General features: G+C 45.0%; 2 protein-coding genes across 3 annotated transcripts; both read right to left on the reverse strand.

Annotated features, from left to right (window-relative positions):
- Positions 1-1825: 1825 nt before the first annotated feature.
- Positions 1826-21261, reverse strand: SLC25A15 (solute carrier family 25 member 15). 2 transcript variants are annotated; one of them, XM_033142768.1, is made up of 7 exons: positions 21118-21261; positions 11216-11344; positions 8112-8370; positions 6888-7025; positions 3809-3978; positions 2701-2859; positions 1826-2034 (listed from the first exon to the last, which is right to left on the reverse strand). In XM_033142768.1, the coding sequence occupies exons 2-7, from the start codon at positions 11268-11270 to the stop codon at positions 1913-1915; spliced, it is 903 nt and encodes a 300-aa protein (XP_032998659.1). In that variant the 5' UTR covers positions 11271-11344; positions 21118-21261; the 3' UTR covers positions 1826-1912. The 2 variants fall into 2 exon arrangements, with proteins under 2 accessions (XP_032998659.1, XP_032998658.1); XM_033142767.1 differs by lacking the exon at positions 21118-21261 and adding an exon at positions 13677-13796.
- On the reverse strand, positions 17501-18654 carry LOC117043264 (WD repeat-containing protein 5-like). The gene has a single exon (XM_033142766.1). The coding sequence runs from the start codon at positions 18545-18547 to the stop codon at positions 17543-17545; it is 1005 nt and encodes a 334-aa protein (XP_032998657.1). The 5' UTR covers positions 18548-18654; the 3' UTR covers positions 17501-17542.
- Positions 21262-21284: the final 23 nt, after the last annotated feature.

Here is a 21284-nt window from a genome sequence, read left to right on the forward strand (position 1 = left end):
ATTGGCTGTGCTCGCTGGGGTTAGTCATAGCTGGGAATGCAATATCCCAGCATTGTGAAAAGAATGCTTTTAGTACCCTTTTTCTGCTGATGTGGTGTGGATGTTCCTGGAACTGGGAGGCTTGGGATACAACGGCCATTATATTGGCATACTGACCACTTCACTTGCACAGCGGACTCCCTCCCTGGACTTGTTACTTGGAACTGGAAGTTGCTCAGCCTTGTTGTGAGCTACTTGCACATAGGCCTCCAGAGGTTTGGCTCAAGGACTTGACTTCTAAAGCAGAGATGGCGGCCTGCCAGATTACATTGGAACTGCAAGTCCCGCGAGTCCAGCAATAATGAATGTGACCAGTGTTGTGGCTCCGCAGCTATTGCTTGACTGCAGGTTCCTCATCCCTGATTTAATGGCGCAGAATACAAGCCAGTCATCCTACCCAACCCATTGCAATAGCAGTCAAATTGGAATGTTCTTCCCAGTACTTGAAGAGGCTCATGGAACCAACTCGATTCCTGAATTCTAGACCTCACGTGGGATTAGAGTTGACCTGAAGGATAGCAAATTTGATGAGTTTTTTGACAGTGCTAAGTGGGCTACCGTTTACAGCAGCTTAAAGGTAAAGGGACCCCTGACCGTTAAGTCCAATCGCGGACTCTGGGGTTGCGGCACTCATCTCACTTTACTGGCCGAGGGAGCCGGCGTTTGTCCGCAGACAGCTTTCCAGGTCACATAGCCAGCCTGACTTAAGCTGCTTCTGGCGAACCAGAGCAGCGCACGGAAACGCTGTTTACCTTCCCGCCGGAGCGGTACCTATTTATCTACTTGCACTTTGAGGTGCTTTCGAACTGCTAGGTGGGCAGGAGCTGGGACCGAGCAACGGGAGCTCACCCCATCGCGGGGATTCGAACCGCCGACCTCTGATCAGCAAGACCAAGAGGCTCAGTGGTTTAGACACAGCAGCTTAGGCCATATTAAATTTGCTGTCTTTAAAAAGACACAAACCTTCTCTGCCACTTTTACACACCAGTAATTCTCCCTTATTTTTTTTCCTAAAGGAAAAGGCAATATTACTTTGAGATATTCTGAGAAATGTGCACACAAAAGATGGAGCAAAACTGCTCTGTAAAACTCTGTAGCGAAACAGAAAACTCAGATGTGAATATAAGCTACTGCACTTAACTGCAGGATTCATTTTCTGGTAGCATATATGGGGCAGCTTGTGCTTCCATGCATTAGCTACTGTTTAGTGCTGGTTTATGGGGACACGGGTGGCGCTGTGGTCTAAACCACTGAGCATCTTGGGCTTGCCAATCGGAAGGCTGGCGGTTTGAATCCACGTGAGCTCCCATTGCTCAGACTCCCTCGGCCTTAAAAGCAAGTAGAGGGCAGTACCCCATAGTCACCTTTGGCTGGACTTAACCGTCCAGGGGTCCTTCACCTTTTTACTTTTATCTTGCCTTTTAGTGCTGGTGAGTCACATAAGCATATTGGCCAAGCCAGTTGAATAGAATTCTTAACGTTGTTTGGCTTCCCAACAGATTAAGTCTGGAGAGGTGTTTCTCTGCTCTTAAGGAATGGAAGTTACTATAACCTGACAGAATTAAATGTGTTACTTTAGCATGCTTTTAAAAAAACAACAACAAACCAAACAAACACAGCACTGCTTGTATAGCTCTTGTATTAGTTGATCATCCAAGCTCTCTTAAGAAATCTTATTATCTGCAGTTGTCTAGGCACTGAACGCAAGTAACCACACGAAGTTTAGAAAAAAGAACCCAACATATTTATTTAAAACATCAGATACTTTAAAAATAAAACCAGAATCTTTAAAACTTGATTTTTTTTTTGTTCTTGCAGCAGCTCTCATGACCTATAAAGGTTTCCAATGATTTTAAGTCTACAATAAAAAATATTACATATCAAACTGGTTCATCATCAGTTTCCGACTGTACTCATAGGCAAGGAACAATGCACCATTGGCTGGGAAAGCTCGAATCATAGTAGGTTTCAGTCCAGAATACAAGGCAAAGATACCTGTCAATAAGATTTAAAAGTGTTAACAAAAGCTGTTTCTTAAAAGCTTAGGTGCAACTACAGCATTTTTAAAAACGTGGAATAATGGCATTATTTATATATAGAATAGTATAAACTACCCATGACCCTGAGATTTAAGAGTCACATGCTCTACTGCCTTAGCTATCCCAGAGGGCTTACTTACTGCTGTTCAGACTAAATCCATTGAAATTAATGGACCCAAGTTAGTCGTAGCCATTAATTTCACTGGGTCTACTCTGAGTAAAAGATGGTTGCATGCAACCCACACTGCTTAATACCAAAACTGGATTCATTTATGGTGAGGATTGCCTTAGCACAGGCACAGGCAAACTCGGCCCTCCAGATGTTTTGGGACTACAACTCCCATCATCCCTAAGCTAGCAGGACCAGTGGCCAGGGATGATGGGATTTGTAGTCCCAAAACATCTGGAGGGCTGAGTTTGCCTATGCCTGCCTTAGCAGGAATTAAGAGGCAGAGATCACAGAATAGTAGATAATAGAGAATATATTAAATAAATAAAAACAAATATATAAAGGCTATGGAACAGAAGACACTTAGTTCTAGGTATAGTCCACAATTTGTGTCAGTACAGATTCATTGATATTCCCTGTCCCATAGCCCTAGTTACGGTTTCATTTTCTAACCTTCTTTCCGGAGCACACTTGCGAATGTTACCATGAAGCCTGCCTGTTTTCCAGCCATGGAAAGAACCTGAATTCTAGATTTGATGCAGTCAATGGGATATACAGCAATCCAGAGACACATGCCACCGAAACCGCCGCTGATCATCAGCGCCACAGGACCTACAAAACCAAGCAGAGGTGGCCTAAGACGTCTCGGCATCTGAAGCAAAACATCCACCTGTTTCCCTCACTCTAGTAGTGTAAAAACCAAATTGTAAACACAGACACACACACTGGGATTGGGCCAAGACATGCACAAACACTACAAGATGCGTTAAATCTCCGAGGGAAGGTCAGCAGGCAGATATAGATTGGGCACATGGGGAGTTAATTTTAATTGTGTGATACCTGTCTTTCCATTCCTACTTCACTGTCCTTTTGGCCTCCCTTGAGATGTGCTCTCAGCTGGGCCTCTGTGTGTGCTGCTAGCCAGCTGTTGAAATGACTGGTGAGACGAGGACAACACTTGCCTCTCTCAAATGCTCTTGCTTTGGGCCAGGTGAGACCAAATGCAAAACTGAGGAGGATGTGGAGGTGTCAAAGAGCAGGTGTAGAATTCATCTCTACAACCACAATATGCGTAGGGTGTGCATCCTCTTAACACCCCATCACTAGTGCTACATGTAAAAATACATTCCAGTAATCCAGTTTCATAAGAAATTGTCCAATTGCCGATCAGTGTATTTTGAAACAACGTGGCTGACCACAGAACCAAGTCGATGCACTTCGTTAAAGTTCCTTTATGGAAGGATCGCAAAAGTTTCATTCCCAACATTAGAAACACTGTAAAAATAAACCTATGGAAGGTTGCTCTATCAGAACTATTTAGACTCATTTAAACACCCTTAAGGGACATGGGTGGCGCTGTGGGTTAAACTACAGAGCCTAGGGCTTGCTGATCAGAAGATTGGCGGTAGTCATGCTGGCCACATGACCCGGAAGCTGTACGCCGGCTCCCTCGGCCAGTAAAGCGAGATGAGCACCGCAACCCCAGAGTCATCCGCAACTGGACCTAATGGTCAGGGGTCCCTTTACCTTTTAAACACCCTTAACAAGTCAAACAACATACCTAATTCCTCTTTTGGCCTTCCAAATGCAAAAAACGTTCGGCTCAGTTCATAGCCTCCAAAGAACAAAAAATAGCCTGGGATTTCACGCAGCAAAGTGCTGGACCAGCCACGGTAGAATCCAATGGGACCGTCCTTTTTCAGAACACCTTTCACTACTGACCAAACTGTACTAAGAGAGGAACAAGACTGTCAGGAACAGTTACGTAAACAGAAAATGTCTGTGTGAAAAGTTTTTTGTTTTGTTTTTTGAAAGAGTGGTGCCATTTGCTCAAGGCCTTGTACATACAAGGCAGGCAGAAGCACAATTGGGAACGTCAAGCTCCTGTCCTAGAACATGGTGAGATAACAAAATAATCACAGAAAATTAAATCGGAGGCTTCCGTTCTTCAAGAATCAAGTCCAGCTTTATCAGTGGTTTTGTACGATTGAGACATGCAAATGTCCAGTCACTAGTTATCTCAGAAGAAAATTTTCGTCTTGAGTTGCCAAAGCACTTGTAAGATGCCCAGGATCACAGTCTGAACTCTAGATACATCTGAGGCCAAGCTCTACAGCAGGGTTTCCCAAACCTGAGGCTCCAGCTGTTTTTGGACTACAACACCCATCATCCTGCTAGCTAGGGATGATGGGAGTTGCAGTCTCAAAACAGCTGGAGAACCAAGTTTGGGAAACACTGCTCTACAGGCGTAAGTGAATCACAGCCTCCTGTTGAAGGGAGAAACTTTCCATAATTAGGATAGATGCATGGGGATCCCTGAATTAACACCCCACAGCACACCCTACGGCAGGCATAGCCTAGCTACCAGCCCCATCTTTATGAAATCACCATCTCTTGCGGTTTGGCAGGGATGGACATACACACACACACACAGCTGCCCAAGCTTATCACAGGGCCTTTTGCTGCTCCTGGACTGGGATGTGGCCTATGCAGGCCAGGCACCAACTATATATATCGTACACATCCCTGGCCGACATGCAGTGATAAAATAGTTCCATTCCCATACATTCTGCCATTGCAGAAGCCAAACAGCCAGGGGGGAATTCCGAGCTTTAATTCTCTGCCATGCTTTTGCCTGCAATTCAGCTACAGCAAAGATGTCTCATCCCCTTGACTGAGCGGGCAGCTAATCCAAACTCTGTTTCAGGCAGCAATCATGGCAGCCTTTTATCCGAAAGAGGGCGGCAGAATCTCTAGCCCATGGACCTTGTTACAGGTCCCAATTTGGCTTGGGTGTCTGTTTCCTCCAACCACAACCAACATCGTAGGTGAAGCTGGGTGTGGAGCAGGCGAGGTCATTGCTTTCAAGGAACCACTGGAGCTGAAACTGAGCTCCCAATTATCCTTTTGCAAGCTGGGCTCAACTGGGACAAGCTGCTCTCCATCTACGTACCGAAGCTGAGCAGAGTGGAGGAGACACGCAGGGCTTCTTCCACCCGTCAAAAGTTGGCCCTTGGGTGGCGGGGCAGATAAGTTCACCACCTGCTTGATGTAAACCCTCCCTTTACCTCTGTGTTTTACAACACCTCTTTAGACTATACAGCTCAGCCAGGACTGCTGTGTGCACATGCTGCAACCTTTATTGTAGCAACGTTATGCCCTCACATTTGCAAAAAAAACACAGGAGGAAAAAAGGGGAAAGTGCTACTGGAAGGGATGGGGATAAATGGATGCAAGGCCTGAGATGAATTGGGCCAAAGCATATGCAAGGCTGGATATTAAGAGGGGGAAGAACCAACAAGTGTCTTTGAGGCTGGCCCAACGGAAGTAGCAGCCTGCAGCAACAGGAAAGGCACCATCTCTACAAGCAGGGGACATCTTGTCAGAACAGGTGTAGACTGCTGGCTAAGAAACAGAGCTACAAAGCAGCACAGTCATACCTCGTGTTGCTTTCGCTGCAGGATGCGAACGGCGCAGGTTACGAACGCGCCGAACCCGGAAGTGCCGAAATGGGTTATTTCCAGGTTCGGCAGTTCGCGCATGCGCAGACGCATCAAATGACGTCATGCGCAGAAGCGCCAAATCGCGTCGCGGAGATGTGCCGCTCGGGATACGGACTGCTCAGGATGCGAACGGGGCTCCAGAATAGATCCCGTTCAAATCTAGAGTTACCACTGTAAGTCTCTGGTTTAATCTAGCCTCTCCTGCAAACTTGCTAGGCAAGTGGTCACACTTATCCTGAACCTACCCATCTGCAACATGAGAGGGATGAGAATACTGACATAGGGCAACGCATGTGAAACAGTCTGAATGCTCAAAAGGAGTGTGCAGAAATATTAAGTACAGTGGTGCCCCGCTAGACGAATGCCCCGCTAGACGAAAAACTCGCTAGACGAACGGCATTCGTCTAGCGCAGGCATAGGCAACCTTCGGCTCTCCAGATGTTTTGGCCTACAACTCCCATGATCCCTAGCTAACAGGACCAGTGGTCAGGGATGATGGGAATTGTAGTCCGAAACATCTGGAGAGCCGAAGGTTGCTGACCCCTGGTCTAGCGGAAGCTGCCCCGCTAGACGAAAAAGTCTATGGGGCTGCTTCACAAGACAAAAATTTTTTGTCTTTTTTTTCCGTTTAGCGGAGCGTGGCTATCATTGCCGCTTCGCTAGACGAAAATTTTCGCAGGACGAATTATTTTCGTCTAGCGGGGCACCACTGTATTACTGTTAACGGCTTTGGGATATGTGCACTTAACAGATTCTGTTGAGTACAGCACAAAGCATTGTTCTGGACAGGAGCTTCTAAACCAGGGGTCGGCAAAGTTTTTGTGGCTTGGGCCGGTTCACGGTCCCGCAGACACCGCGGTGGGCCGGAGTGTGTGCGCAAACGCTATTTCCAGCACCCTTCCGGCATGGAGGAGGCGTGCGCAGCTTCCCATTGGCTGCAGGAGCTTCCTGCAGCCAATGGGAAGTCGGCCAGCATTGCGGAAGGCAGTCGCCGCTCTGTTCCACGCCGGTTTAGCGCGGTGCACGGGAGCCTACTGAGTGGACGGCGGGGGTCCATGGGCTGGTTAAATGACCCCCATGGGCCGCTAATGGCCTATAGGCCTTAGGTTGCTGACCTCTGTTCTAAACAATACTTACTTGTGTCCGTGCACGATCTTCCCAGATAACTGCATTTCGTGCATGGTCTGCAGGCGACACTTCACAAGTTCTGTGGGGCAGAGGACCAAGGTGGCAAAGGCAGAAGCGAAGGAGCCAGCAGCAGCATTTTGAAGGTCACTGCAAGAAAGACAAATTGTATTTGGCACACAGGAGTCAGAAGCCTTGACTTGCAACACAACAGAGGCCATGCAGAGTTCCAGTTCTCCCTGCAGAGGAGCACCTTATAACAACAGAGTGGACCCACACACAGAAGCAGGGGACACTGTTAGTACAAGGATCAGGGCATCCGGCTTCCAGTGCAGAATCAGGATAGGAAGAGATGTACTGAATCAAGTAGTTCATCCCAGCTGTCAGGCAGGATATGGTATAACTGAAGTATCACTGGTTGACGCCTTTCCTATCAAACTCCTAAAGAATTTCCCAGCCACAAGAACAGGGTGGATTTGATTTAAATCAAACTGATTTAAATCACGATTTGAATCACTAGTCAGTAAGGCTCAGGGTGGATTTAATTTTTTAAAAAAATCTGATTTAAATTTTAAAAAACTGGATTTTTAAAATTTAAATCGGATTTTTTAAAAAATTTAAATCCACCCTGAGCCTTACTGACTAGTGATTCAAATCGTGATTTAAATCAGTTTGATTTAAATCAAATCCACCCTGCACAAGAAGCAACTTATTCCATAAAGCTACAATGGCGTGATTCCAACTAAGACTCAAAACAGATTCACTAAAATTAAGGGACTGAATTTAGTCATTTCCATTAGTTTCAGTGGGTCCACACTGGATACAACCCAATTATCTTAAAATTTCATTTACATCTTCTCTCCCTTAATCTTCCCTTTCTCTGTTAAACGTGTTTGTGAGCAGAATCACATACAGCTACTATATTTCTTCATATGGTGTATGCCGATGTTGCTTTTGTTGTTCCATGAATGTTCTGTTATATAAAATATCAATGTATTATTTTATGATTCCCGCCCCCTTTCCCTTATGCATTGTATGTTTTTATCCAAGTTGCTTGGAGACCTTCAGGTGTCAAGCGGCTAATAAGTTTAAAAAATGAAATGAAATAACCAAGCCATACATTGCGCAGCTAGTAAAAGGACTGTGCTCCTAGCCCTGCCTGTTTCGATACTTCGGTTTTAGCATCTCCTAGTGACAAGAATGGTATATGAGAGAATAGGAAAGTCAGTCACCAACCTCAACTCTGCTTTCCTGTCCAGTCCAACGATTCTCCTCACAATGTTCTGGCAAAAGCCGTAACACATGAAGAGCACCGCGTTCTCGGCAATGTTAGCAACCAGCGCCGGGGTGGTGCCCTTGTAGAAGCCTCGAAACCCCACTTGCTTGTAAGTCTTCACGAAACAGTCCACAAACCCTCGGTACATGGCAGGGAATGTCTGCATTTTCACCTTGGCGGTATCGAATGGCTGGCCTGTCATCACACAGGCAGTGCCTCCTGCACAAAAAACAACAACAATCATTTGCAAACGTGCGAAGTCTCCCTGCGACAGCACAAATTTAATCTCTTCACTCACCAGTGCCCCTTATTAAATATGGATTAAGGTTTTTAAATAAGTTTCCTTAAGTAATATATTTGTTTCAGCTATATTTCGTAAACCATCCTGGAATCTTAACCGAGGAAGGGCAGTTTTTTTTAAAAAATGAAACAAAGCAAATAAAGCGAAATGAAATGAGTTTCTGAGAGAGCTAAAATTATGATTGAGAAAAGTGACACGGCATGCTTAAAAGTAGCAACTGCTAGAATGCCCAGGGCGGGTGCAACTCCCGAGGGGGCGTGGCATGGAGGGTGCCCTCCCAGGCATGGCATAGCCGCTCAGGGGGCCCAGAACGGCATGTGTGAGCCACCTATGGGGGCAAAGCAAGCTGCCCATGACAAACATTCGGTGCGCTGCCCGCCCACAACTCCCAAAATGAAGGAGGGGGGAAGGGGGAATATGGCCAGCAAAGCGGCGCAGCTCCCCCCTTACCCCGGTGGCTCGGGGTAGCCTTGGAGTCGCGGGGAGGACGGCGCACTGAATGTCACCCCCCTCAATGAGGGCACATCACAGCTCTTGGCAGCCATTTTGAACTGTGAGCAGCTAGCAATTGTGGAAAGCAGCCATGCCCAACTTACTGCTTGAACAGTTGCCTTTTTGGCGGGGGGCGGGGCCAGGAGAGGGAAGACACTTCTCACATAAGCAAGGCCTTGACTGTTTTAGCTAGGACAAGGACAGGGTATTTGAGTATTTGGGGGGGGGAGAGCACTGGCTCCTCTCCCCTCCTTCCTTCCTTCCTTCCTTCCTTTCCTTCTGGGAGAGCAGGGCAGGGAAGCAGTTAGATGATTCCTGTAACCACCTTGCACTTGGCTCCTGGGTCTTTGTGCAGGATATGTTTTGTTTATGAGATTTCTTACCCCTGCCCTTTACCACAGTGTCCCAGGGGCAGGTTTCATCAATGGAATCTTACCATTAAAAATAAGTGGTTTATATACTGTTACCAAAACATGTACAAATATTCCAAGCCGACGTAGGGCAGACAGCATGGATCGATCAAAACAGAAGAGGTTCGTCCCCACAAAAGTACATTGTCAAGGACCAAGGTTAAAGAGGTACACCTTCAGCATATGACAGAAGCTGGAGAATGAAGCAGGTGGGCCTCCCCTCTGTGGGGAAGAAGTTGCCCACATCTCAGGGGCTGCCACAGAAAATTCCAAAACAGGCACAAGGGACTCAAGTATACACATGTGATCAGTCCTCAAATGAGTCAGGGGCCATTAGTCCTTCCCAAAGAGGTCAGAGAGATTCCGACATAAAGGCTTATGCAGCCCAGCTTGGTAAACAGGGAAATCCCCCATAGGAAGAGAAGCACGAGATCACTCTTCTTATCTTGTATATAGTTGAAACTTTACAAAGAAGGCCTCTTCATCCCTCTGCCACACTGCGCACGTTCCAGCTGAAGACAACGTCTGTCAAACGGGCTCTAGGTCATGAAAACTTAACACTTCAGCAACAACCAACCTGGAGCCTTTCAGATGTTTTGGACTCCAGGTCCCATCAGCGCTAGCCCCATAGCTCTCAACCCTCCCTGCTGTTCCCCACTGCTATAATAAGGGAATTTCCTGGGGGGGAAAAGGAAAAGGTTGGACAGCTATGGCTAGCCCACACAGATGTGCTGGCTTGGCTGATGCAAGTTGTGGTCCAAAATCATCTGGAGGGCACAGGTTGACAGAGTCTGCTCTTCAATAAACCTATCTTTAAGATGCTCTTGTATTAACAGCTAACAGGATGATAAATTAAAATAATAAATTCCCACAGAGGAAAGTGGGCACCATCAGTGCATAAGGCAAACTTTTTTCAAAGAGGGCTAGATTTGATGAAGTGAACATGCGTGAGGGCCGACTAAGGGCCGACCAAAGGTGCTGAGCTTTTTTAAGGATTCTACCCCCAGGAAATAAACTTGCCACAAGGGCTGGATTAAACCGACCAAAGGGGCCGGATTAAGCAACCCCCGAAACGGAATTTGGACATGCTAGCTTAATGAAAGTTGTCTACAATGACATAGTTGATCATGTCAAAGAAAAATTAGACAGCTGTTCTTGTGAAATAATGCTATTACCTTAAAAACAACAACTGTGATTGTTTTAGCCTCACCACAGCACTATGGAGGTTAGGTTGACAGTAACTCAACATCACCTAATAAGCTACATGGTTTAGTGAGGATTTGAACCTGAGTCTTGCAGCTCCTAGTCTGGCACACAACTGGGTTCCTGTTTGGAGATGCCTGCAATTACAGTGGGCAGGCAGTGGGAGAGAAACTTTTATATAAATAAAAAACTTTATATATAAAATAAACACAGCCTGATGAAATAAAAAAGCTAGTAAGATGCTATTTACACAGTAGTACTCTTGGAATATTTGACTGCAGACTATAGCAGGAGGTCAACTGACTGTTGTACTAACCCGGTATTGGTTCAATAACGTGAAACACAGAAAACAAAATTATCTTGTCTCTGGTTGCCTTTATTGCTCAACTTTTATTTGTGACGTATTTTGAAATGTCCATGAAAGCTAACACTAAATGAATTCAGAGCCACAGCTGGAAAATTCTTAAGACAGAAACATTTACACTTTTACCTTTCAGCAATAGCCAAGGTTTCACTGAAGGAAAGCAACACAACAGAAGCTGGTAATGTAAGGTGAAGTCAACAAATTACCTATCTCCTTCAGCACTTTTAAGGACCTGCATTGCTGTCACCTGGAGAAGGGCCATCAGTTGCGAAAATAGGATTCCCTCAGACTTACCTACAGCCCCTGCTGTGAGGTCAATGGCAGCTTGGATGACAGGGCTTGTTTTCATGTTTCCCCCTGGTTTTGTGGTGGCCCTAAATCATCAGGTTTGCTGCAGCCCACAGGGAGATGTGATGGGTACCCCTAAAAGGGTGGAAAGAAGAAAATGATTGTGCCTGCACACTGAAACAATTATAGTGAACAACATCAAATGAAAGAATGAAAGGATTTACAAACATAAAACAAGACCTGAGTATGGTATAGTTTCAGATTTTAGACTTACAGTTATGAGAAAAATAAAGTATACCCTCTTTGAAATCTGTAGTTTTACATATCAGGACATAATAAGAATAAACCTGTTCCTTAGCAGGTCTTAAAATTAGGTAAATACAACCTCAGGTGAACAACAACACATGACATATTACACTGTGGGCCAATATTCCTCCATAACAGGAGGCAGGGGGCCAACAACAGCTTGCTGAGGGTAAGAATCTTACCCATAACAACAACCCACCAGTGTCACACATACACACTCAAAACCTTATCCAGTTGTCATCCCCATACGTCTAGGCCTGTCATGAGTGTGTGTACATACTTATACAAATTATTGTATGTATGGATATGATAGTTTAAAATACACTGAGATTCAGGGACCAGGAGAAGGCTGTGAGAATGTATGGTCCCTTTATTAAATAAACAATCTAGGTAGCTTAGGAACAGTACAGACAGAAAGCACACTATAAAAGGGAAGCATTTAGCACACACTAAACTGTGCTGCAGTAACTTTATCCTATAATACCATGTGTTTTCCCCAATCCTTCTAATTCCTAATGCAACCTACTTAAACACAAGTACTAGGTAGTCATGCTGGGTCTGCAAGAATTTCCAGAATCAAATGATTCAGACGAAGCCATATTAAGAGCAAAAGTGCAATGGGGAACATTTTCATGCATCAACAGTTCTCAACCCTTACCAAAGTGATCCTGCAAAACAAAAGAACAAAACTTGAACTTCCTTTCTAGTAACGCCACAGGCGGGGAACAGCTTTTTTTTTTAAAGATTGTTGTACAATCCTTAAGCATTCAATATTTTTTTAAAAAAAACTTTATCCCCATCAACACCATCAGTCCAGAGCCAGGACTAGAGTGCCCTATGTCTGGATGTCATGTAGTCAATTTATTATTTTTTTATTATTAACATATAAACCACTTATACTGTCTCAAAAAATTGATTTCTAGCCTCTCTCCCAGTTTCGGAAGTTGCTGACATCCCAACAGAAAAACAACTCAGCAATCTCTTTAGAGGGGATGGGAATCTTACTAATCTCAATGTACTACCAAAACCAAAAGGATATGGAATTTATCTACCATACCTATGGGTGGATTTGAGCTAGTAGAAAGCACTTCTTGCTCATGTAAGTAAGATGACACACCCAATTTTCAGGGATCTCCCCTATCTATCACTCTAATGCCCAACTTTCCATAGGCATCTGGTTGGACATGTTGTTGTTGTTTAGTCATTTAGTCGTGTCCGACTCTTCGTGACCCCATGGACCAGAGCACGCCAGGCACCCCTATCCTCCATTGCCTCCCGCAGTTTGGCCAAACTCATGCCAGTCGCTTCGAGAACACTGTCCAACCATCTCATCCTCTGTCATCCCCTTCTCCTTGTGCCCTCCATCTTTCCCAACATCAGGGTCTTTTCCAGGGAGTCTTCTCTTCTCATGAGGTGGCCAAAGTATTGGAGCTTCAGCTTCAGGATCTGTCCTTCCAGTGAGCATTCAGGGCTGATTTCTTTCAGAATGGATAGGTTTGATCTTTTTGCAGTCCATGGAGCTCTCAAGAGTCTCCTTCAGCACCATAATTCAAAAGCATCAATTCTTCGGCGATCAGCCTCCTTTATGGTCCAGCTCTCACTTCCATACATCACTACTGGTTGGATATTGAAGTCGTTAAAAATGATTGCCAAGTGCTTGCAGATATATTTTAAAACCATTATTTAACATTATAATTGTTTGGCATTAACTGGCATTGCCAGAAGGTGAAGCTGAAATCCCTTGGTTTCCCTAAAGCACTAATGTGCATCTTCATCAAACGCAGACTTACCAAGCTAACTGTTGTCCAGCCCCCCAAATAACAGCAGGTGTGAATTCCTCACACCCAATAAACACATTTCTTAAGACCCGTCACCGGAGAAATTTGCAGAAAATTAAGCTGCATCCCCTAAAATGACACGCTTGATGCTGCTGCTGCTGCTAAAGCAAGGGCACCACGCAAGTTTAGTGACCTTGCAAGGCGGGGACGGCGCAAGGGCTCAGGGGTTTCCCACGCGCCGAGGCGGGATTACGCAGGGGCGGAAAATGCGCGCCCGGCCTGGGCAGAGAGAGGCTGCTCTCCAAGGGGCGCCTGGCTCGGCCGGCTCGTGCGCCACGTGGGCGCCCGTTGCTGCAGCGCGCCAACCTCGCTCGCCGCCTTACCTCCAGCAGCTCCGACTCGCCACCGACTCGCCCGCATCGCCTGCCCTGGACCCTTCGGGTTGCCCTCCGCGGCTCCTTTATAAACCAGCCGGCTTTGGAGGCGCGCGCCCGGCGCCTCCCGCTCGGCAAAAAGAGGAGGAGGAGGAGCTGCTGCTGCTGCGCGGCCTGGGAAGCGGAACCCGAATCCTGCCCCGCCAGGGGGCGAAGCTGGCCGGCGGCTCCACTGTCGCCCAGGAGGCGGGAACTAAGGCGGACACCCAGGCGGGCTGGGAAAGAGGCCTTCGAGTCTGCGCTTGAAGCGATGCGCGCGCGCACACGCACACACCCCTCTCTCCACTGTGGGGAACTCGAGGCCGGGTTTTTTAAATTAAATTTTATTATTTTTATTAATTATTATTAATAATAATTAAATGTTATTAATTTTGTTTTACAATTTAGAGTACTCATTTTTTTACATCCTTAAGAAGAAGAAGAAGAGTTTGGATTTGATATCCCGCTTTATCAGTACCCGAAGGAGTCTCAAAGCGGCTCACATTCTCCTTTCCCTTCCTCCCTCCACAACAAACACTCTGTGAGGTGAGTGGGGCTGAGAGACTTCAGAGAAGTGTGACTAGCCCAAGGTCACCCAGCAGCTGCATGTGGAGGAGCGGAGACGCGAACCCGATTCCCCAGATAACGAGTCTACCGCTCTTAACCACTACACCACACTGGCTCTCAATGACTTCCCTTCTTCACTTTCCATGGTTCATTTTACATATCATAAATCCCTGCATATTTTATAAAAACTATACCGTTCAGTATTCCATTATTACACCCAACATAACTTAACCATTACACTGTTGAATTTATCTTAATGCTGCCAGCGTTTTTAGCTGCACACTGTTATTTCCCATATATTCAATAAATGTTTTCCAGTCTTCTTTAAACGTATGTTCTTCTTGTTCTCTTATTCTATATATTAAGCCTGTGAGCTGCGCGTATTCTGTCAATTTAAAGTTGCCATTCTTTGTTAGTTGGGAACTTGCTCGTTTTCCATTTTCGGGCTAACAAAACACGGGCCGCAGTAGTGGCATACATAAATAACCTTTTTTTGACACATGGGACTTTCGAGTCTGAATTATCCCCAACAGAAAGGTCTCTTCTTTCCAATTCATTATGCATCATTTCATAATGAGTTTTTTGTTCTTTCAATCCGTCAAAGGGTCTCGGCTTTCAAAACCTGCCCCCCTGGAAGGAAGGAAGAAAAGTGTGTCCATAAAGTAGCTCCTTGCACAGCCATCCTTTTCATTTTGCTATTAATCTATTTTAATTCCCATCAGTTTCACCGTATCTTGCATACAAATACAAAGTAAGTGGCATACAGTGTGCGTTTGCCATGTAAGCATTTATGTAAGCATAAATGACAGTGCCCTTTCTACTTGTTCTTACACTGCCTTTGTTACAACTACTGCACTTCTATTGTTTGTTGTGCAGATCTTTAACTCCGTGCTTAAAAATAATAAAAATCCCTGCACTATTTATTGTGTTTATTTATAGGAACTGCATTACAAATGCAACAGCTCGTGAAATGTATCTGGACACAGTCACCACACCCATTTCAAAAATTACCGGTAAGTTGCCCTCTTGTGACCAAACTAGAGAGCTGAGGAAATGCTGAAGAACCTGAACTGGAACTGAAACAGAATACATAACAGTTTGACTTTCTAACTGTAGCATGCGAGGGAAAGGTAAATGACCCCTGGACGGTTAAGTCCAGTCAAAGGCGACTATGGGGTTGCGGCGCTCATCTTGCTTTCAGGCAAGGGAGCCGGTGTTTGTCCACAGACAGTTTTCCAGGTCATGTGGCCAGCAGGACTAAACCGCTTTTGGCACAACAGAGGACCATGACGGAATCCAGAACGCACAGAAACGCCATTTACCTTCCCGCCGCAGCGGTATCTGTTTATCTACTTGCACTTTTATGCATGTGAACCAACACTTGAAACCTTAGATATTTAACAGAACACTAAAGCTACCGGTAGTTCTGTTTGTGAAGATCTTGACAGAGAATTTCATGGTTTCAGAGTGCTAGTCTAGTCTGTACAAAACAAAATAAAAAATTCCTTCCAGTAGCACCTTAGAGACCAACTAAGTTTGTTTTTGGTATGAGCTTCCGTGTGCATGCACACTTCTTCAGATACACATGCACATGAAAACTCATACCAAAAACAAACTTAGTTGGTCTCTAAGGTGCTACTGGAAGGATTTTTTTATTTTTTATTTTGTTTTGACTATGGCAGACCAACACGGCTACCTACCTATAACTAGCCTATACAGTTCATAATCATGATTCAACAAGACTAGGCTTTTGTCTTTCAGGAGAAACATTAAAATACCGGTACACTTGATCTGACTTTTAAATGATCTTTTATTGCTTTCCAGAAAATAGAACAATGAAAACAGTTAAATGAAAACAGTCCTAAAACATCCATGCATGTAATGGTTACCTTTATGCTACTAAACATTTATATGACTATGCCCGCAGTGCACCATTCAGATTTGGTTGGTGTTTATGAGAGTTCCCCTACCTTATGCTGCCACTATAAGAAACATTTTGAATTATTTGTATCTCTGGCAACTTTTTTAAAAGGAAAGCTACCCATAAGAAAACTTGGCCTGTTGTTACCATGCTTTCTTGAAGGCTGGCTCCTAGCTTTATAATCCCTCCACACCTGTGCTTAATTTTGTGCTTTACCAAATTTTGGCCAGGCTTCTTGGTTCCCTGACCCTCATTCCCACAACTATGCTGGACCTTTATTACTTTTCCTCCTCATATCTGGTTATGTTTGTGTAGCCTCCAGGTGTCAAAAATCGCCTTCGGTTGGGATATTTCTTTTCGTTTGATGCAAACTGGAAGCAGCAGTGACAGGCAGAAAGGAGGGGTGTTGCATTTTTCATAATTATCGGGGTATGCAAATAATCCTTGCCTACCTGCCTCAAAGAACCATCATGAACCTTTTTGTGCAGGTTTTCTTTCCTTACTTTTTCCCTCACAAAAAAAATATCGCACCTTTTTAATGTGCATATGGTGACCAGGTTTGATGTGTAAAATATTGATAAGCACAGAGGAGAGAGAAGAAAGGGTAGAAAAGGAATATACCAATGTGGAAGGGGGAGGGGTAGAATAAAGCCATACCATTAGCAAATACAAGCTCATACAAGATTTTAAAAAAAGGGTTTTTGTTTTGTTTTTTTACATTGAAATAACCGTACAGAGTTTGTGAAATTTGCCAGATTTTTTTTTGTTTGGTCACGTTAAAAAAGAATTGCCTTTAGTAATGAGCCACCATAGCTCTTCTATTTAAAGTTTTATGTATGCAGGCATAGGCAAACTCGGCCCTCCAGATGTTTTGGGACTACAACTCCCATCATCCATAGCGAACAGGACCAGTGGTCAGGGATGATGGGAGTTGTAGTCCCAAAACATCTGGAAGGCCGAGTTTGTCTATGCCTTTACTAAGGCCCACCTGCCTGGATCTTTTTTTTATTATTTAAAAATGTTAACATATCCAGATTCTTTCTAAGTTTATGACTTGGCAGTGGTTGCTGTTAGGAGACAGAGTTCCCTCCAAGCAATGAGGATGCCATCTAATTCTCCAAGGAGAGAATAGTTAATGGGTTCCCAGTACGAAAAGCCGCCAGTTCATCAAAGAAAACAGAACCATTTTATTATCCCCCCAACATAAAAAAGTTTGGAGACAAGCCAAAGAGGGAAGTTATTTGGGCCAAGACATATTTTCAAAGGGTCCTTTGTTTCCTGGCAAATGGGTCTTCAGAAAACAACACAGACACCCCCCAGCAGTCTCTGAAGTGATTCTGAAAGCATTTTAACAGTCACTCTTCCAAAGTTTAATTGTTTTGTCATTTTCTAGAGCTGCTGAGGCAATGATGTTCTCCGTTGGATGGCAAGCTGTAGAGATCACAACATCTGTATGCCCTTGCAGCTTCTGCACAATCTCTTTTGTTTGGAGGTTCCAAATGTAAACCAGGTTGTCCTCTGAACCGGACACGATCCACTTTCCACCAGTAACGGAGAAGTTGGCAAAGATGCAGTACTTCTCGGTCTTGTGGCCTGTGTAGGTCTTTAGGCACTTTCCTTTGCTGTAGTCCCAAAGCTTAAGAGTGTTGTCCAACGTTGCAGCTAGAATATATTTGCCATTGGGAGAGAACTTCACAAAAGACACAGGGGGATTGTCATCGTCAATCAGTGTTTTCAAACACTGTCCTGATGCTGTATCCCAGATTCGGCAGAGGCCATCATAGCTGCTGGACACTATCAGAGAGCCGTCACGGTTAAAATGCACTGCTGAAACCGGGTCAGAATGGGCTGGCAGGGTTTTTAGGCACTTCCCGGTTTTGACTTCCCATATCCTCACACTCTCATCAAACGATCCTGAGACAACGAGGTTGGACTGTGGGTTGAAATTGCAGCAGAAGGCATAGTTGCTGTGCCCTTGCAGGGTTTTCAAGCATTTCCCTGAGCTCACATCCCAGATTTTGAGAGTTTTGTCATCTGAGGCAGATACAAGGAGGTTTGAATCAGATGACCAAGCGACATCAGAGATTTCCAGCTTGTGGCCAGATATGGCTTTCTCAAATTTGCCGTCATAGGCACCCCAGATTTTTATAAGCGAATCAGCCGAAGAACTAGCCAGCCACTCCCCATTTGGACTGAATTTCACTGATGAGACAGCTTTCGTGTGTCCTGCCAGCGTGAACTTCAGGACATAGTTTGGTTTTACAGGGGCAGGCTTGCTCCGATTGGTTGAAGAGGAGGGAGTTGATTGTGTTTTGGTTGATTCTGAATCTGGCTTCTTCTCTTCCGTTGCCATGGCTGTGAAAACTAGCAAGCCAGGATCTGGGCACTTCACAGGATGGAAGTGCAGGCCAATTCAAAGGAGGGTGTGCGTCTCCAAGAGGGCAGAGGCAACTTCAGAGCTTCAAATTCTCCACTCAGCTACTAAGCTCACTGGCTGCCACCTTGGGGACCAGTCACTGCCTCTCAGCCTAACCTATGTCACAAGGTTGCTGGTGGGCAGAAAGAACCACGTACACCACTTCAAACTCCCTTAAAAGCGTGGCTAGAGGCGCCACTTTCTCTGCCGCCACTGCCTTCACCTCAGTGCTCGGCGGCAGCAACAGCAGCAGAAGTGGTGGCAGCTTTTGCTTGAGGAGGAGGGGGATACCCAGGGCCTCGTGCAGGCGCAGTGAACCGACCCGGCTGGGAAAAAGCGACACACACTCACGGCACCCGTGCTCGCTGCAGCTCGAGGAAAAGCGACGGTAGCAGCAGCGGCTTTGTGCAGGTCTTCTGTGTTTATACTAAAGCATACCTTTAAAGAACATTCAAAACACAGTTTCCTGGGCTTCTGGCGGTGAAAAATGGCTGACTCCCACACGATCGGACCTCAGCCATGCCGGTAATTCAGGGTTGATATGGGGGTAATCAGCCCTGGCAGACTCCCCAGGGTGGGGGAGGGCTGTCTCGTAGACCCGCAGATCGTCCAAGATTGTCGGCTGGCATCAAGGTGAAAGTGGCAGGACGCTGGGTCCCAGAGCACGGCACGGCTGACACTTTCCGAAGTCACTCTCACAAGCCGGAAATATCTGTTTGATAAAATAATTAGATTTGGACAATAAACTGACGTAGTCTGGACTGAAGAAGACTGAGAAAAGATCTGCAGAATTTTCCCTGGTGTTTAAGCTCGGACTTCAAAGAGATTCTCATCATGGTGTTTGGATTTACGGAGGTGATTAGTACGTTCTTTTTTCTTCTTTTCTATACCTACAATTGGTTTTCTATGCCAAGCCTCATTAAGAAGCCTTTAAAAAAACAAACCTGAGTACAGATGGACTTCTATTATAACTAAGTATTCAACTGTGCGGCTTTACTTAGACTTGATAAAGATAAAAGAAGAAACAAGATGGTGCTTGTTAGTATGACGCAGCACGGAAAAATGAGAATTCCTCCCTTTTTCGAGGGAAGTGGGAAATACTTGTTAGCTGACTTTATAATGATTTGAGATAACAACTTGGGATAACATACAGTGCATCTGTTTGCAGAATTTCTTCATTATGAGCGAGAGAAGGTTAAATGGATGTCTAGCAACCCCCCTACTAGGGCCCAGAGGTGGGGTTTGTGTGGTCTCCAGGAAAGCTGATTAATCGCCAAATGACTTATATATGTGGAATACAGTTCATTTACATTGCAATATTGCAAACAGTATGCTTAACAATTTAACATGGGGAAATTATCGTGAACAGTAACAATTTAACAAATTGTGAGTTACTGCGTCATTAAAATTCAAACGATAGGCTTGGACAACAGCCCGGATTGGAAGATTGGAATGAAGTCAGGAAAAGTTGTGCTGACAAATAGACAGTTGAAAAAATATATATACACAAATAAAGCTGTACCAAATGGAGGAAAGGATATATGATTTTTGACATGATTGAGAATCGCATAGCCAGGGATGGGGAACTTTAAAGCGTCAAGATCAGATTGTGGAAAATATGAGAACAACAAGAAGAAGGCAGAAATGAAAATATTGGAGAGATACTTCAGAGGTCCAGACTATGGGAAGCCTGGAAAAAAATAATAATTTGGATTGTAAATTATTATTATCCCCCCCCCCAAATTCTGGGCACTGTAGTTTGTTAAGGGTTACTGCAAATTATAATTCTGTGAGGGCTAAACTACAGTGCCCAGAATTCTTTGGTGGTGGAGAATGTGCTTTGGATGTGCTTTAAAGATGTAGTGTGTAGGAAGCAGTTGTGTGACTTCTGTCCCTTGAAATGTCAGGGGGCTTGCCCCGTGGGTTATAATTGTAAAATTCTGGAGAATCTAGATGAGATCCAGAATTTTCACTGCAGTGGAGTCCCTTAGGATTTCCCCAAACTTGTGCCACCCCACAGCTTTTCCATACTGGTTCAAACCAATTCTATGCTTTCTCACCTAGAGTTCCCACCAATTTTAATGGAACTTTCAGTCTAAGATCCCAGCCTTATTCTGCTGACTTATCATGGCTTGGCAAATGCGCCCATTGGCAGCACGAACATTTTTTCTTAGAAGTATGTTCAACGAACTCTCCTTAGCGAACAGTAAAAATAGGAAAAGAAGGAAGAAAACAAACAAGTAAGCGAAAGGCAAGTCAGTATGGAGAGAAAGAAGAGGATGGGGGAGGAGAAAGAGATGCATGAAGCATGAAAGGAAAACCTCTGACAGTAAGAGCGGTTCGACAGTGGAACGGTTTTTAAGCAGAGGTTGGCTGGCCATCTGTCATGGAGGCTTTAGATGAGATTCCTGCATGGCAGTGGGTTGGACTAGATGAGCCTCGAGGTCCCTTCCAGCTCTACAATCCTCTGATTCTATGACCTGCAACGAGAAACTGGGTCGACTTACCTGAATGTACGCCCGTAGCCGCCAGGGGGAAGCGTGCTGAATCCATAAAGCATCCTGTTTACAAAATGCCCATAAGGACGGGAGGAAGTAATAGTCAAATACGGATTTATAGGACGCTTGGCTCTAGGTCTTCTTTAGGGCATGACCAAATGATTTGCACGTTGGTT

This window comes from Lacerta agilis, chromosome 3 (genome assembly GCF_009819535.1).
Source record: "Lacerta agilis isolate rLacAgi1 chromosome 3, rLacAgi1.pri, whole genome shotgun sequence".
Taxonomy (NCBI): Eukaryota; Metazoa; Chordata; class Lepidosauria; order Squamata; family Lacertidae; genus Lacerta; species Lacerta agilis.

Excerpts from the sequence above, each read along its gene's own strand:
- SLC25A15 (XM_033142768.1), bottom strand. The coding sequence starts at position 11,270 with ATGAAAACAAGCCCTGTCATCCAAGCTGCCATTGACCTCACAGCAGGG. Across the intron at positions 7,026-8,111 it reads GACAGGAAAGCAGAGTTGAG|TGACCTTCAAAATGCTGCTG; the intron begins GTTGGTGACTGA and ends TCTTTCTTGCAG. Across the intron at positions 2,035-2,700 it reads AAGTGTGCTCCGGAAAGAAG|GTATCTTTGCCTTGTATTCT; the intron begins GTTAGAAAATGA and ends TCTTATTGACAG.
- LOC117043264 (XM_033142766.1), bottom strand. The coding sequence starts at position 18,547 with ATGGCAACGGAAGAGAAGAAGCCAGATTCAGAATCAACCAAAACACAA.